The 16,292-nt window shown below is 49.5% G+C and overlaps 1 protein-coding gene across 1 annotated transcript in view; it reads left to right on the plus strand.

Annotated features, from left to right (window-relative positions):
• LOC119448860 (uncharacterized) overlaps positions 1-16,292 on the plus strand; it is a 62,127-nt gene that overhangs the window by 31,318 nt on the left and 14,517 nt on the right. The window contains exon 3 of the mRNA XM_049666529.1: positions 10,139-10,207. Within this exon, the coding sequence (XP_049522486.1) occupies positions 10,139-10,207 (69 nt within the window). The remainder of the gene's footprint in view (positions 1-10,138; positions 10,208-16,292) is intronic.

Raw genomic sequence — 16,292 nt, forward strand, 5'->3', positions numbered from 1 at the left:
CACAATTGAGTTCCTTGTTCTGCCTTCCTGCTCCCATGATGTCATCCTGGGATGGGGCTTTCTGTCGCACCACCATGCCGTCATTGACTATGCCCGTGCGGAAGTTGCTCTGTTTGTCGTTAACACCACTCTGCTTGCCGCCTCTCCCGGCCCCTTAAAGATTATCGTCGCCGCCGATACTGATCTGCCACCAAGCACTTCAACACCAGTCGCTTTGTTGTGTCCATCGGCGCCCGACGCCTCGGTACTGTTCACGCCTTCATCTGTTTTTCTTCACCGCAAATCTCTACCACTTCCATTCGCCGTTCTTGACGTAGCCGCTGGTATAACAATAATGCTAGTGGACAACCCGTTCCAATACCCGCTGACTCTGCTTCGCGACGAGTGCCTCGGCTGTGTCGAACCTATTGACATGTCTGAGTGTTTGGACGAGCTTGGCTCCTCTTCTGGCTTTTCGCTCGACGCCATGACACCATTTCCGAAAAGCTCCCGATTGGCTACGGAAGTATTTGATTCATGCGTTGACGCCAACCTTTCCATTGAGCACCGCGAGCAACTCCTGTCTCTCCTAGATACTTTCCGTTCTTCGTTTCGACTGTACGGAACACGCCTTGGGTCATACGAACAGTGTTTCCCACCACATCGACACCGGGTCCCACTCTCCCCTTAGACAACGCCCCTATCGCGTTTCAGCGGCGGAGCGTCGTATAATCAACGGCCAAGTGAATGACATGCTCGAGCGTGGCGTCGTTCAACCATGCCAGACTCCAGAGTCCGTGGTCTTCTCCAGTTGTGCTAGTGCGAAAAAAGGATGGTTCTATTCGTTTCGGTGTCGATTACCGCCGCCTAAACAAAGTCACACGGAAGGACGTCTACCCTTAACCCCGAATTGATGATGCACTCGATTGTTTACAAGGCGCTGAGTACTTCTCGTCATTGGACCTACTATGTGGCTACTGGGAGGTTCCCATGGCCGAATGCGATCGACCGAAGACAGCGTTTGTCACCCCTGACGGGCTATATGAATTTACCGTCATGCCATTCGGGCTCTGTAATGCGCCCGCAACTTTCGAGCGCATGATGAATAACATACTTCGCGGCCTCAAATGGAACATTTGCCTATGATACCTTGATGACATCGTCGTGTTTTCTTCAGACTTCTCGACGCACCTCTCACGTCTCCAAGAAGGTTAGACATGTCTTAAGAACGCTGGTCTTCAGCTGAATATCAAAAAGTGTCGCTTTGCAGCTCGCACCTTGACTATCTTGGGCCACGTTGTGTCCAAAGACGGCGTCCTCCCTGACCCTGCGAAACTTCGAGCTGTCGACGACTTCCCTAAGCAGACGTCACTGAAGACCCTCCGGTGCTTCATCGGCCTTTGTTCTTATTTTCGTCGCTTTGTGCGCAATTTCAAGACCGTTATCGCACATTTGACGCGACTTCTCACCGTTGGCACCGACATGTCTCACTGGTCTCGTGAATGTGATGACGCATTCCAGACGCTACGCCAGCTGCTCACAGCTCCTCCGATTATCCGGCACTACGTTCCCGGGCGCCTACGGAGGTGCACACTGATGCAAGCGGCATGGGCCTTGGTGCGGTGCTCGCGCAACGGAAGCCTGGCTATCACGAGTATGTTGTCGCCTACGCGAGCCGAACCCTCACAAAGGCCGAAACCAACTATTCAACCACTGAGAAAGAGTGCCTGGCCCTTGCCAAGTTCCGACCCTACCTTTATGGCCGCCCGTTTGATGTCATCACGGACCACCACGCTCTTTGCTGGTTGTCGACTTTGAAAGATCCCTCGGGCAGCCTCGGTCGGTGGGCCCTCCGGCTTCAAGAGTATGATATCCAAGTGGTGTACAGGTCTGGCCGCAACCATTCTGACGCAGACGCCCTTTCTCGCTCTCCTCTACTCCCCGATACAGCGTCTCTCCCGGCAGAGTACACCGCTATCAGCGCTCAACGTCGAGTCCATGCATTCGGAGCAACGAAAGGATCCGTGGATTGTTGCCCTTCTCGACCTTCTGTCGGATTCCACCGCCAATCCGCACTCCCGCGCGCTCCGCCGTCAAGCCTCTCATTTTACCGTGCGAGACAACCTGCTATACCGCCGCAACTATATACCGGGTGGTCCCAAGTGGCTTCTCGTAATACCTCGTCACATGTGCCCCGACATCGGCGCTGCTTTTCATGCCGACCCACAGAGTGCTCACGCAGGCGTGCTGAAAACTTACGCAATGTTGCGCCAACGCTTCTACTGGCGCGGTATGTACAGCTTTGTCCTAAAGTATATCCGTGCTTGCGAAGCATGCCAACAACGCAAGATTCCTCCGCAACGCTCGACCGGCGCTCTTCAGCCTTTAGCTTGCCCTGCGCGGCCTTTCGATCGGGTCGGCATCGACCTTTACGGCCCACTCCCATGCACTACGTCTGGAAGCCGGTGGATAATCGTTGGTGTTGACCATCTCACCCGATATGCTGAGACTGCCGCCCTTCCTGCCGCTACAGCACGTCAGGTTGCTTTCTTCATCCTGCGCAATTTCGTGCTTCGACATGGCGCTCCTCGAGAACTCCTCAGTGACAGAGGACGTGTCTTTCTTTCCCTAGTGGTCGAAGCTCTGCTTGCCGAGTGCCACGTCGTGCACCGTACATCAACCGCGTACCATCCGCAAACCAATGGATTAACTGAGCGCTTCAATCGCAGTCTTGGCGACATGCTCACTGCACACGTTGCGTCGGACCACTCCAACTGGGACATGGTTCGCCCCTTTGTCACCTACGCTTACAATACCACGACTCAAGCGACCACAGGTTTTTCACCATTCTTTTTATTGTATGGACGAGAACCCTCGTGCACGCTCGATACAGTATTGCCATACCAACCTGACGCCTCTGAATATCGACCTATATCAGATGTAGCCAGGTATGCTGAAGAATGCCGCCAACTTGCCCGTACGTTCACGACGGAAGGTCAAGCCCACCAGCGGAATCGACATGACAACGACCTGAGCCCTACCACTTTCCGTGTCGACTCCCTCGTCTCGTTGTGGATTCCGCCTCACGTTCCTGGTCTTTCGTCTAAGCTGCTGGATCAATACCACGGACCCTACCGGATCGTCGCCTGTACATCTGCTGTAAACTATGTGGTCGAACCTCTCACGCTGTCTGACGATCTGCGGCGTCGTGGTCACGAGACTGTGCACGTCAGCCGGCTTAAACCGTATTACGATCCCTCTATCGTGTCGTCACCGTGAGTCGCCAGGATGGCTAGTCTTCTCTCGTGGGGCCATTGTAATGACGAAGTTAGCACAAGCATCGATGTGGTCGCATGGTTCCTGAAGTGAGGAAGAGAAAGACGAAAGGATTCGTATCGCTGGTTTTGCTTCGCGCTGGCGTTTCGCTGGAACTGCTCGGGTGCTCTTTGCGCTGGACATAACGGGATTAAACGCCAATAAACCCCATATCACTCTGAATACCTCGGCGTACGATACTGTCGGCCGTACCGTTGGCGACGCTTGTGGCTGTGCTTGTGAGTGCTGTTCGCGGACTGCTTGTCTCACTTCTTCACGAACCACTTCTGCCAATCAAGAGGCCCCTGGAGGGCCATTCTTCAGCTGTTGTCTCTGGATCTCTTCTCGAACCACAGACCTAACGAGTTCTCGTAAGACATCGACGCCGTTGCCGAACACCGCTGATATGGCGTCCACAGATGCGACATTCATATCGCGGTTGTAGAGCTTCGTTCGCTGTTGGTGTGTCCTTTCCATAGTTATCGCCTCGGCGCGGAAATGGGCGACTGTGCGTGGAGGGCTTCGAACCAAACCGGCAAAAAGCTCCTGCTTCACACCGCGCATCAGATGCCGAAGCTTCTTGTTCTCGCTCATGCTCGGATCGGCCCGGCGAAATAAGCGGGACATATCTGCGACATACATTGCCACGCTTTCGTTGTTTCGTTGGCTTCTTGCTTGCAAAGCGGCTTCAGCTGTTTCCCTGCGGTCTGTGCTCGAATACGTAGCCAGCAGCTCCCATCGGAAGTCATCCCACGACCGGAGGGCAGCTTCATGGTTTTCAAACCACGTTCGTGCAGAGTATTGCAACGCGAAGTAAACGTTGCGGCGCTTTCGGTTTTCGTCCTTTCCATTGTAGTCAGCCACACGCTCAAAGCCTTCTAACCAGTCCTCGGTGTCTTCAAAAGTGTCGCCGTGGAAAGGCTTAGGCGTCATCGGCTGATCAACGACATGGGTTGAGGCGGTCTGGGATGTCATTTCGGCATTGGCTGCTGCTGCTATTCTAGTTGACTCCGGCAAAACAGAAAACTCGGGTCGCTCACCACGTAGGCGACGGCTCGTGAGCTGGTGGACAGGCGTGAGCTCGATGGGTCCGAGTTGGCGTGGCTCAGGGCTGCTTTGTTCAACTCGAATGGGACCCGCACCTCCACCAGAATTGTAACGAATGATTGAAGGACTTCTAAGACAACTATTTATTGGGAGCTAACTTGTGCCCGGCAAGTAAATAAATTAGGTAACTGAAGCGTTACAAGCAGGAGATCAAGAAGCCTTCATTTCTTCGAGCGGCGCTTAAATGACGCAAGACAAAAACCGTCTTTAAATAACGCGCGCAGGCTCGTGCGCCCTCCAAGAGGACAACGGCGTATTAGTGAGAACAACAAAGACGAAGATGTAATGGCACGTGTATTCGCCGCACGCACTCGGATATATGTGACAGTTGTCAAAAGAATAGGAAGTGAAGCGCCACTCGAGGAAAAGAAGGCTTCTTGATCTCCTGCTTGGAACGCTGCAGTTACCTAATTTATTTACTTGCCGGGCACAAGTTAGCCCCCAATAAAAAGTTATCTTAGAAGTCCTTGAATCATTCATTACAATATATTGTTACGGACCTGTCCCGTCGCCGACAGCCTGTTCAATCAACCTCTGTGCCTGGAGCAGCCTTTGCCAATTCGTTCAACTTACACTTGAGGACAGACACTAAAAGCGCGGCGCGTTAGCAGGCCGTCACGTGGTATTTTTTTAATATTTCGCGCACTTGAAAGAAACGGCGGAAAAAAATTTATCAAGGCAGTTATCTTAACAGAAATGAAATAGTCCGATGTCTCTGAACAAGCGCTACAAATTTCGTAATGAGGATTTTTTGCCAGAGTTAATAATTAAAAAGGTAATTAAGTAATCATTGTTAATTACGTAGCTTCACGGATTGAAAAAATAATTTCATAGGCAGTGAAATCCGCCGCGCCCTACACGACCTCAATGGTAGGTCGGCACCCGGCCCTGATCACATTAACAACAAGGCTCTCAGAAACCTAGAGGACGAATCAGTCGAGTTTCTCACAAATGAGATAAAAAGCATTTGGGAGGAGGGAATTGTACCGGAACAATGGAAAGTGGCGAAGGTCATACTCATCCCAAAGCCCGGTAAACCGCCGAGCTTGGACAACCTCCGCCCCATCTCACTGACGTCATGTGTGGGGAAGGTGGCCTTACACGCCATCCATAACAGAATTGCCGAGTATATCGAGACCAACGACCTTTTCCCTCACAACATGATAGGTTTCAGGCCAGGCCTCTCCACCCAGGACGCCATGGAGCTTATAAAGATCCAAATCCTGGAACGCTGCACTCGGGACACGAGAGCCATCCTTGGTTTGGACCTGGAGAAGGCCTTTGATAACATCCGTCACGAGTTCGTTCTCGACGCCATCTCCAAACGCGACCTGGGCTCGTCCTTCCATGCCTTCGTCAAGTCTTTCTTGAGCAAACGATGCGCCATCCTGAAGGCTGGAGATTTGGAATCAGAGAAAATGAAGCTGAGTCGAAGAGGCATCCCCCAGGGGTCAGTCATCTCACCGCTCCTCTTCAACATCGCCATGGTCGACCTCTCGAGATACCTAGGCAAGATCCAGGGCATCGGTCACACGATCTACGCGGATGACATCACTGTCTGGTGTGCGGGAGGCAGTGACGGACAAGTCGAAGCCGCTCTCCAGGAAGCTGTCGACACTACAGAGCGCTTTCTAACGGACACGGGACTCTGGTGCTACCCAAAGAAATCGGAACTCCTTCTCTACAGCCCCACTAGAAAGGGCCGCAAACCACAGAACTGGAAACCCCCCACCAAAATCGACATAATCTCTACATCAAGTGCAGAGATGCGATTCGCAAAGTCACGTCCATTAGAATCTTGGGAATGACACTCGAAGGGGCGGGCACAAATAGCATCACCATTCACAAACTAGCAAAGAAGACGGATTGCGTCATCGGTCTAATCAAGCGGGTAGCTAACAGAAGGAGAGGCCTGAGTGAAGAGAATCTGATAAGGCTAGTCTACGCTTTCTTGTTATGCCATTTTACGTACGTAGCCGCCATGCACGTCTGGAAGAGGGCCGAGCGAGACAAGCTAAATGCCATGATAAGGAGGGGGATCAAGAGCATGCTCGGACTACCACACTACACGCGCACCGACCGACTTCTGCAGTTGGGCATTCATAATACACTGGAAGAAATTGCAGAAGCACAAGAAAGGGCACAAATTCTCAGACTCTCCGGCACCTCGGCGGGCAGACGACTCCTAACGGAGATGGGCGTCCCCCCGGCTAAAGTCAAAGACTCCTACCAGGGCCTTCCGAAAGAGCAGAAAGACCACATCATCATATCCCCCGCCCCGCGCAATATGCATCCCCAGCGCAACGTGGAAAGAAGGAAGGCCAGGGCCGTGGCGCTCCTACGCCGGGCGACAGAACTCCCTGGCTGCAGCTGCTTCGTTGACGCGGCCCAATATGGCAACAGCAAACATTTCGCAGTAGTGTGCATTAACCACAAGGGTTAGACCGTTAACGCAGCTTCGGTACGAAGCACGTCGTCATGTCCGGCCGAGCAAGTGGCCATTGCCTTGGCCCTCTTGGACGAGAAAGATGCCAACATCTTCAGCGACTCCAGGGCAGCCATCCGCGCCTTCAGCGTTGGCGCCGTGTGTAAAGAAGCCTGTCGCATCCTCGACGGCAAAAGCATTGCCACCCACACTCTCACGTGGTTCCCCGCTCACATGGGATCCATCATGGGAGGCCTCACAAACCTCATCGAGCTGGCCTACTCCAAGGCGCGAGGTCTCGCTTTCCGCGACCATGGAGAACTCCCCGGCCGGTCAGGAGTGGTGGAGAACAGAGATCAACCGACAACATACAATGAAATTACGCAGCACTTTTATCTCGGCAGGAGAATGAGTGAGTACGAACCTTATTGAGGTCCTGAGGAGAAAGAATTAAAGCGGGGCCGGAGGGCCCGCCAATCAATCCAGTGGCTCCACCCAGGTCGGGGCCGGTAGACAGAGTCCTTTGGCGACGGCCCGGGCCCTCTGGACAGCCTTGAGCTGAGCGACGAGCTCTTTACTTCTGAGCGCTGAGTCCCAGGAGGACTGGTCAGGAAAGTCCGTGCCCGCGTTGGCAGGGCACAGCCAGAGCATGTGTTCGAAGTTGTTGTATTCGTGGCCGCAGTGTGGGCATGCAGTAGGAACCTCAGGGTTGATCCTGCTTAGTGTTGTTGGTGTAATGTATGTCCTAGTCTGCAACTGTCTCTAAGTGACGGCCTGTGCTTTTTTGAGGTTTTGGTGAGGAGAAGGAAAAATTCTTCGTGCTAACCTATGATATGAAGTGATTTCGTGGTATCATACTAGCGGGTCTTTGTTGTCTAGATCCCTGCAGGCTGGGTTGAAGCGAGGGGGCGGACCGCAGACGCGGAATGTGAGTTCTCGCGCCAGTTGGTGTGCCCGCTCGTTCGGATTACAGTCAGGAGGTCCGGAAATGTTGCCCATGTGGGCCGGGAACCATGTGACGTGTGGGGACGTGAGATTGTCTCCTCCCGGTTCTTGGAAGATTTTGTTGACAACCGTAGCTGCTTTCCTAGAGACGAGGGCCGCCGAGAAGGTTCTGATGGCTGTTCTTGAGTCCGAGTAAATGACGGAGGCTTCTTTGCAGCTTCGAAGGGCCACCGCGATGGCCATTTCTTCTGCTTCGTGAATGAAGTTGGTAACCACCGTGGCTGCGTTGACGAGTGAGCCATGGGCGTCCACCACAGAGACCGCGTATGCGCCTCAATTCCAATATCTGGTCGCGTCAACGAAGAGGACTTGCGTTTCGTTACGGTTGATGTTATCAAGGATTGCCTTCGCTCTCGCTTTTCTCCGCCCTTCGTTGTGGGTCGGGTGTATGTTCTTGGTATTGGATCAACGGTATTGGATCTCGGCAGGAGAGACTTTCCCCTTCCTCACAAGAAGTTAAATAGAGCGCAGGCATTGACCCTCATATTATTGCAAACAGGCTCGTATCCCAGCCCGACTTTATTACACAAGCTTTATCCCGACACTTATGCCAGTAGTTCTTGCAGGCACTGCAATGACTTCGCTTGCTTAGACCATATGCTCTGGCGTTGCCCCTCGTTACGAGGCACGGAACAAATAAATGAGGACAAGTAGCTCTCCGCTATCAAGAGCCCCGATGCCGGGCGCAACTATGGGCTGTCCAGAGGGCCCACGATGCGGCGGTCGGGCATGGCCTGGCTGTCCCAACGTGGGAGCGGCCCGCTGCGCGCTGAGTCGCGTACCTCAGGACGTTCATTAAAGTTTTACATCCATCCATCCATCCATGATGGCGCAGAACAATATTGCGCCAACGCAACACGCGTAGTGCCTATGTTTGTACTTGTAATACTTGGATAAAGTGAGCTGAAACACCCTGTACATAGAGTTAAGTAGACACCAGACTCCTAAAATAAAAATAACAGCTCGAAATACGAACTTAAGATTTCGTGAGAACAGGGAGAATTTGAAGCGCAATGCGTCACAATACTTTCACTTTCCTGCATTAAATGCAAGTGTTGCAGATAACTACTAAACCCTCGTTTTTCCATGTGTTTCCATGCATCATACGAGATTCGTATTTTGTTTCTCCGGTGTCCTCGTTGAGCTAAGCAAGGTATCTTGTTTATATGTGGGAAAATTTAGGGGCGTGTTATCGGTGATGTGTAGGCACTGTTCCGAACGGGTGCGTTAAATGATCCTTTTCCACTAGAATACGCATGAAAGTGGTCTATAGCCTTTTTACTCAGTTTTATCGGCGGTGTAGTACTTAGGCGGCTGCGCAACTACAACTGAGGTCAATTTTGCGAACTTAGGCAGAACAATACGCCAAGTTTATGTGCGATCTAAATGGGTGTTGATCAAATGCAGCTTAAAAATGTGAACGGACAAACAGAAGGGCATTTTAAATTGTGTTTTAACAATCATAAATCCCAGGCTGACATGTTGCGCAGCCTGCCCATCTCAAGACACATGCGCCTCCCTGACCACTCTTTTGATGAGCTGAAAGTTAAGTTGCTTGAATCTGGATTTCGTTCAAATTATGATACAGAAGCCCCTGAATCCCTCCTTATCTATAAGTTTGATACAGTCGCGTCTGGTTTGAACGAAAGTGTAAGAAAATTGAGTTGCCTGTCTTTATGCCCGTCACATGTTCCCTCGTTTTCCTTATTCCTATTAGCACGTAACTATTCTTTTTTTTTTGTTTTTGCTTGGTAACATAGCACATATTTGGTGACGTTTTTTTTTGGTGTTTGCTTTTGTTTATTTTTTTTTTTTTTTTCTTTCGCACGCTCTCTCTCTCTCTCTCTTTGCACTCTCTCCAACCCCTTTATCCCCCACCCCAGTGCAGGGTAGCAAACCGGAAACTGACTTCTGGTTAACCTCCCTGCCTTTCCTCTCTCGCTTGCTCTCTCTCTCTCTTGGTGTTTGCAAACGCCATCTGTTTTACACGAATCAGCTGTTCTTTAGAACGTGGGACACGCATTTTGTTCGCCAATTTTATACGTTTTTCATGTAAACATATATCATTCGGCTGATATGCACATGTATAATAACTGTACCGACGCCATGCATTGTATTCTGATGAAGGCCGGACCCTTGCCGAAACGTCAATAAATCGCTTCATACGCGCGTCTACTTCACTGTGCATATTTATCCGGACCGAGAATCGCTTTTGTCTGGCATTGTATATATATATATATATATATATATATATATATAATTGATTTAGTTACCATATGTGTTATCTTTTTGTTTATGCTTCACTAGGTTCTGCGGCGAAAGAACAACACATCGACCCGCACATCGATCAGAAGATTGATGTCTTTTTGGATTTGGGTAAGTGAGCGTTAATATCGCCAGCATATCACCTCTTGTAATTTGATTGGAGGTAGTACCAATCGCGTGACGATAAGCGTTTTCAGGAGTACACATTGCTGTCGTACAGTTAATTATTAGTCTTTCTATGAGCATATTAGTTATTTCTGCCATCAACGCTTGGTTTGGCGCATTTTATAAATATTTAGCACAGTTTCATTTCAATAAAACCTGGCCAAGGGGCTTTAAATAGGGTACATGTTCTTTTTTAACAGCGAAGATGTTCTAGCTAACCGTAAAAAGTGGCGCCTGATGTCTCAAAACCTCGCCGAGCTATGACGTCACTGCGTTGCCTAGCAACCACCTCGCGGAGCGGCATGTGCCGCGCCTCCTCTCCGTGCTGTGCCATGTTGCCTTGACATGGGACGTTAAGGAGAGGGAAGGAGAGCATGCTCGCAGAGGGAAAGCGAAGATGAGAGCGACATAGAGAGAGAAAGAAATTGTAGCAGCACCAACGAGGCAACGCGCAGAGCTGCTACCGACGCCGCCCGCGGTGCCTAGTCGCGCATGCGCCGAAGCAGTAGCGATGACGTCAGTTCACGTTTCCTAGTAACCACAAGCCCGGGTGCGCGCTCGCCTCGCCAGACACAGACACGGCTCCTGCCTGCATGCCTGCGTTTGTGGCATGCCAGGAACGCTGTCGCTCGTAGGCGCCAAGGAGGTCAAAAAAATTTTTTTAACCTCCTTGGTAGGCGCCGATGGACCCAGCGCGCGAAATGTCGCGAAAGGAATGGTGCCTCCGAAAATTTTTGCTCAAGAATACCTTCCCTACATGCGCTTCAAACGCGCGTCTACTTCACTGTATGTACAGGTTGTTTCAGCTCAATTTATCCAAGCTTTAAAAATACAAACTTAGACGCTACGCGCGTTGTATTGGCGCAGATTGTTCTGAGCCGTATAAAGCATGTGATGATATTTTTATTGCGATAGCAATTATATGGACACTCAAAAGCAGATTTCTGCCGTCGGCGTCGCCGTCGCCGTCGCCGTGAGGTTCCGTATGACGTCAATGGGGATGAAATCGGCTCCGCGCGCCGAACGCTGTATCTGCGAGTGAAAGAGCGCGAGGGGCGCGCGCTTTTACGGGGAATGAACGCACGGCAGAGAACAAACGCGCGTTCTGCGCCGTGCTCCGTTAAGGGCTGCAGAAGTAGGCGTCTCTTTCCTCCTTTACAATCACCATATATGTAGAGCAAACGCGCCTTCTTCCGACGCGCGAGAGGCCGTGGGGGAGGGGGAGGGAAGGGAGGCGACGTTTAGCTGCGGCACCAAGTGCCTATTTATATCAGAGGCTCTGGCGCTGAGCCGTGCTCCCTCAAGGGCTGCAGAAGATAGCGCCAACCTTTCCCTTTCCCTCAAGAACCACTTATCATCATATCAGAGGCTCCGGCAACCGTCACCAACGCCGCACGCATTTTGAGTGAACGCGGACAAAACGCCGACGGCATCGACAACAGTTCTCCGTGTTGCCGGTGCTGCTGCATGTCCAAGTTTATACAGCTGATAAAGCTAATATCATTACTCCGTATAGCTCTCTACAAATTTGCTATCGCAATTGATGCTTCGCCTTTCAGGTGAAACTGCGACAGCTTTTTTTCAATCCGCGAAAGCTTCATCATTTACTAAGATGACTTATTTACGTTTTATTTATTAACTCTAACAAAAAATCCTCAATGCAAGAGTTGTAGTGCTTGTTCAGAAGCATCGGATTATTTCATCTGTGCTAAGATAACTGCCCTAAATAACTTTTTCCAGCGTTTTCTAATGGTGCGAAAAATTAAAGCAAAATGCCACGTGACTTCCAGCTAACGCGCGGCGCTTTTAGTGCCCTCAAGTGTAAGCTCAACGAATTAGCAAAGTTGCTCTACGCACAGAAGTCGATTAAACAGACTATCGGTGACGGAAATGACCCGTAACAATATATACGGGAAATATTCTGAGGCTGTATTTCATCTGTATCTGTAGTTTCATTCCAAGTAAAGAAAGTCCGCCATTAGAGAAAGCTTCATTACTTCTCGGCTTCAACCCGAAATAGAAACATCCGTAATAACTCCACCAACAATACTTTGACCATCAGCACCACAGTCATGTCTAGGTTACTGGTCTATGTTACCGGATATCTCTCCAATTAGACGAAGAAACATACGCCATGGCCGCCAAGTTAAGGTAAACCAACTTAAGACCCTTCAGCAACCAAGTTAATACCTAGCACTAGCAGCCAGTAAGACTTGAGGATTGACACTTTCGCTGTGCCTAAGCTTTGCACGACCGAGTGCAAACTTGCGCGCTTTGTTTTACATTTCTGTGTTGGTTTGTCAAGAAACCAGAGCAATTTTTTTTTACGTTCGCGGCATTCGAGAGCTAAGCAGTCATGGAGTTTATGCTCAGTTACCTGTACATGTAAAACAAGGCGTCTTATTCAGCGAAGTGGTTTGCCTTTGTATTCAATGCCTCATTCTTACATTGAGAATCTTTATACTGTCTTCGTTTCGATAAAGGATGTTAAAGATTTCCGATTGTTCGCAATTGATCTCATTTAGAAATTGCAATTTTTAAACATAAGCAGTAATGGGACATCTCATTTATTCACACAGTCATTTTCTTGATACCTCTATGATCACAGAACGATTCGATAGTTCCTCTGCGCCTTGAGCGTTCGCAAGGCCCCTCTAACGTTTATGATGCAGACGCATGCCACATGAGTAGCGAGCGGAAAGTAATTTTTATCTCAAAGCAAATGTTTTTTTTTTTTCATTGGAGAAAGCTGCTCCATGTTAGCTCGTAATTAATGTTCAAGCTCATTTCTGTCAAGTCACCAATACCATTTCTTCAACAACGTATGTAATTTCGAAAATAATACCTCGTTGTTGAACGGAATGCTATAAGAGAAGGAAAAATATTTGCAAAATCTGCTTTATCGCTATCTAGCCCTGAGCTTAACATTCAGTTCAAGCACATTCATATGGTGAACAATGACTTAACGGTATATTTATATACAAAATTACAAAAGGACGTTCGCGTATGTGTACCAATCCGAGGAACTCTCATATCAAGGACAGTGAAGTTGTAAAGAGAATTGCTATATAATAATAATAATAATAATAATAATAATAATAATAATAATAATAATAATAATAATAATAATAATAATAATAATAATAATAATAATAATAATAATGAGAATTATTATTATTATTATTATTATTATTATTATTATTATTATTATTATTATTATTATTATTATTTATTGGTATTCCCTTCGAAACGGGGCGGTGACAAATAGTGACCTAGACCAAGCGCTTCTGGAAGGTGTACGTTGCCTATGGGTGTCGCTGGGGGCATCGCTTGGCATTCCATTCGGATGTGCTCAGTGGTCTCCCGAACTTTCATGCAGCATAGACATGAGTCATCTTGTTGCGAATATTCGTTCCAGTATGTTTTGGCCCTTAGGCAACCACCTCGACCCTCAAATACCTAGGCGCTGCCCTTTGTGCTATCTTCCAGTTTTCCCCATTAATTTGTTCTCAATCATGTAAATCTCCATGGTCTTTATTGTTTACATTCCTTGCGTGCACTTTATTGTCTGTGTTTGGCACTTTCTTTCTGATGACTCCTGGTTGTCTCTTTCTACTTTCAATTGCACTGTACTTGGTTGTACTTTCTGGTTGGCTGTACTTTCTTGACCTCTTCCTCTATTCTGCGTACACGCTTTTCAGGTACAGATTATTGTGCACTTTAGACGCCCATTTATATCCATCCATGTTCTGAGCCTTTCGTCAAAACTAATTTTGCTCTGCGGTTCTCTGACTTCAATACAGGCCCAACCAAGGCCCGACGAGATATCTAATTTTAAGCTCAGATAGGCATTTGCGAACGTTAGCACTGGCACCATTGCTCCTTTCCAGATTCAGTGCACCACCTAACATTTACTGTTGCGCCCAAAGTGCCCTATCTTTCGTAATTGCTGCATTCCACTTCCCTTCGTTTTGAGATTATATTGGTGGGTGCTTGAGTAAGCCTTTCCTTCGCTTATGTAAACGCCGAGGTACCTATATTGCTTGACTATGGGTATGACTATGGGTATGACTTGCTGAACTGACACCACGTAAATACTCGTCTCCCATAATAAATACTCGTCTCCCAAATCACAATTCCCGATTTCTCTGTGCTAAACCTAAGGCCTAGATTAACTGCTGCGTTGCCACACATATTCGCAGCTGTCTGTATATATCTTCCGTTGTCTGCTAGCAGCACTATGTCGTCCGCATACATCTGTCGGGGGACCTTCTGTTGCAGCATTTTCCCATTGGGCATTTAAGATACAAGTTTAAGACCCCTCCCCTACTGGGAACAGGGGGGCATGTGAAGCTAGTCATACCCTCAAAGTTGGGTGTCGAGTTCCCAGGCCTCGGGGTTCGCTGCCCGTCATTGAGCGGGCAGCGAATATGGCTAGGCGAAACGAAAAACCGTTCGTCCCATGTTTCTCTAAACGTCTCCATTGGCTGCGCCGTCAGTTACGCCGTTCTCCTCGAACCACCCAAGCGCGTGCGCCATTGGCAGCGCCGTCAGTTACGTCGTTCTCTGCGTCGTACCTGGTCTGCCCGCAACGCCGGCTCCTCGGCTCGCCGTTGTCGCATGCGTTCGATATCTCGAGTTAGCTCGGCGTCGGGGTTAGCAGCGTCCGCCCGCCATTGGTGCCAGAGTTTCACTTCGCCATTTCAACGTGAACGTTTCGTTGCAGCCGAAGGCAAAGTGCCGCTCCAGAAACTCTCGCCGAAAGCTGGCGTTGGCCCCGGCGAACGCGTTCCCGTCATTGCCACGTTGACACTGCTCTGCCCGCAACGCCGGCTCCTCGGCTCGCCGTTGTCGCATGCGTACAGTGTATTAGAATAGGGGCAGTGTGCTCACTGCCGTATCCCTGCGCCGCGTCGCCGCGGCGCACTCAGCGTCGACTGCTCCGGCGCCCGCCAGAGGCCCTGCCGCCAGTTTCTCCTGAAAACTTCCCTCGCTTTGTATGGAGTACGTTCTGTTGGATCGCGACGTTGACCGTTCTCCCTCGAGGGCTGCAGAAGATTGCGCCAACCTTTCCTTTCTGAAAACTAACCACTTAATATCGACGTTGTCGGCTCTCGACTGCAAGTCCTCGGCGTTTTCAGCAGTATCCTCTGTGCTTGCTCTGTGCGTGACGCTTTACTCAATGTGCACTCTGAGTGAGTGAGAATGGCTAGCCGCCGTCGAAAATACTGCATTGCACCCAAGTGCTGAACTGGCTACAGTCGTGTGAAAGATGCACCAAAGGCCTCTTTGCTCAGTGTTCCACGTGATGAACGGCGAAAGGAATGGGAGAGGAACCTCAACCGTGCAGATAAGACACTGGAGAAATCTTGCGGGTATGTGAGTTACACTTCGAACCGCGATTCATAATTAGGGACTTGTGCACCTTATAGAGTGCAAAGAGGTGTGCATTCCTCGTGACAATTGCCACTAGTGCTATCAGAAAACGCTGTTTCCACGATTCTTCCGAATTTACCACAGTACCTGACGAAGACGACACCGAAGCCCAGGAACAAAAGGAAAAGGTGTGAAAGGGACAAAGCACCCGCGAAGAAAATCCGAAGCGCACTAGACAGTAGCTATTCGGAGTTTTCACCGGCTGCTCCCGGCGCTTCCGGGATCATTCTTTATTTCGTTGTAAATAAATATTGTTATTGCATAAATATATGTAACATGGTATTTTCATCCTTTCGATTTCATGTCGCATTAACGTTACGAAAGATGTAATACATAAATAACCAGCTAACCAGCTTAAATTGTGCAGCAGTGAAGCCCGTTTCACATGGTGCGATTTTGTATGCGAATTTGCACGTGCAAATTCGCAGCTGCGGAAAATAGGCCGCCGGACCCTTCGTGCGTGCGTTTTTTCGATGTTCGGTGTGCTGAACTTCTCTGCGAAAAACGCAGATGCGTTGGTAGCCACTGTAGCGGTGGAAACAGACGACCAATAGGAGGCGGCTCGCTCATTCGTTATTGCCAGTCAGAATGCTTA

Source organism: Dermacentor silvarum, chromosome 4 (assembly GCF_013339745.2).
Source record: "Dermacentor silvarum isolate Dsil-2018 chromosome 4, BIME_Dsil_1.4, whole genome shotgun sequence".
NCBI classification, from domain to species: Eukaryota; Metazoa; Arthropoda; class Arachnida; order Ixodida; family Ixodidae; genus Dermacentor; species Dermacentor silvarum.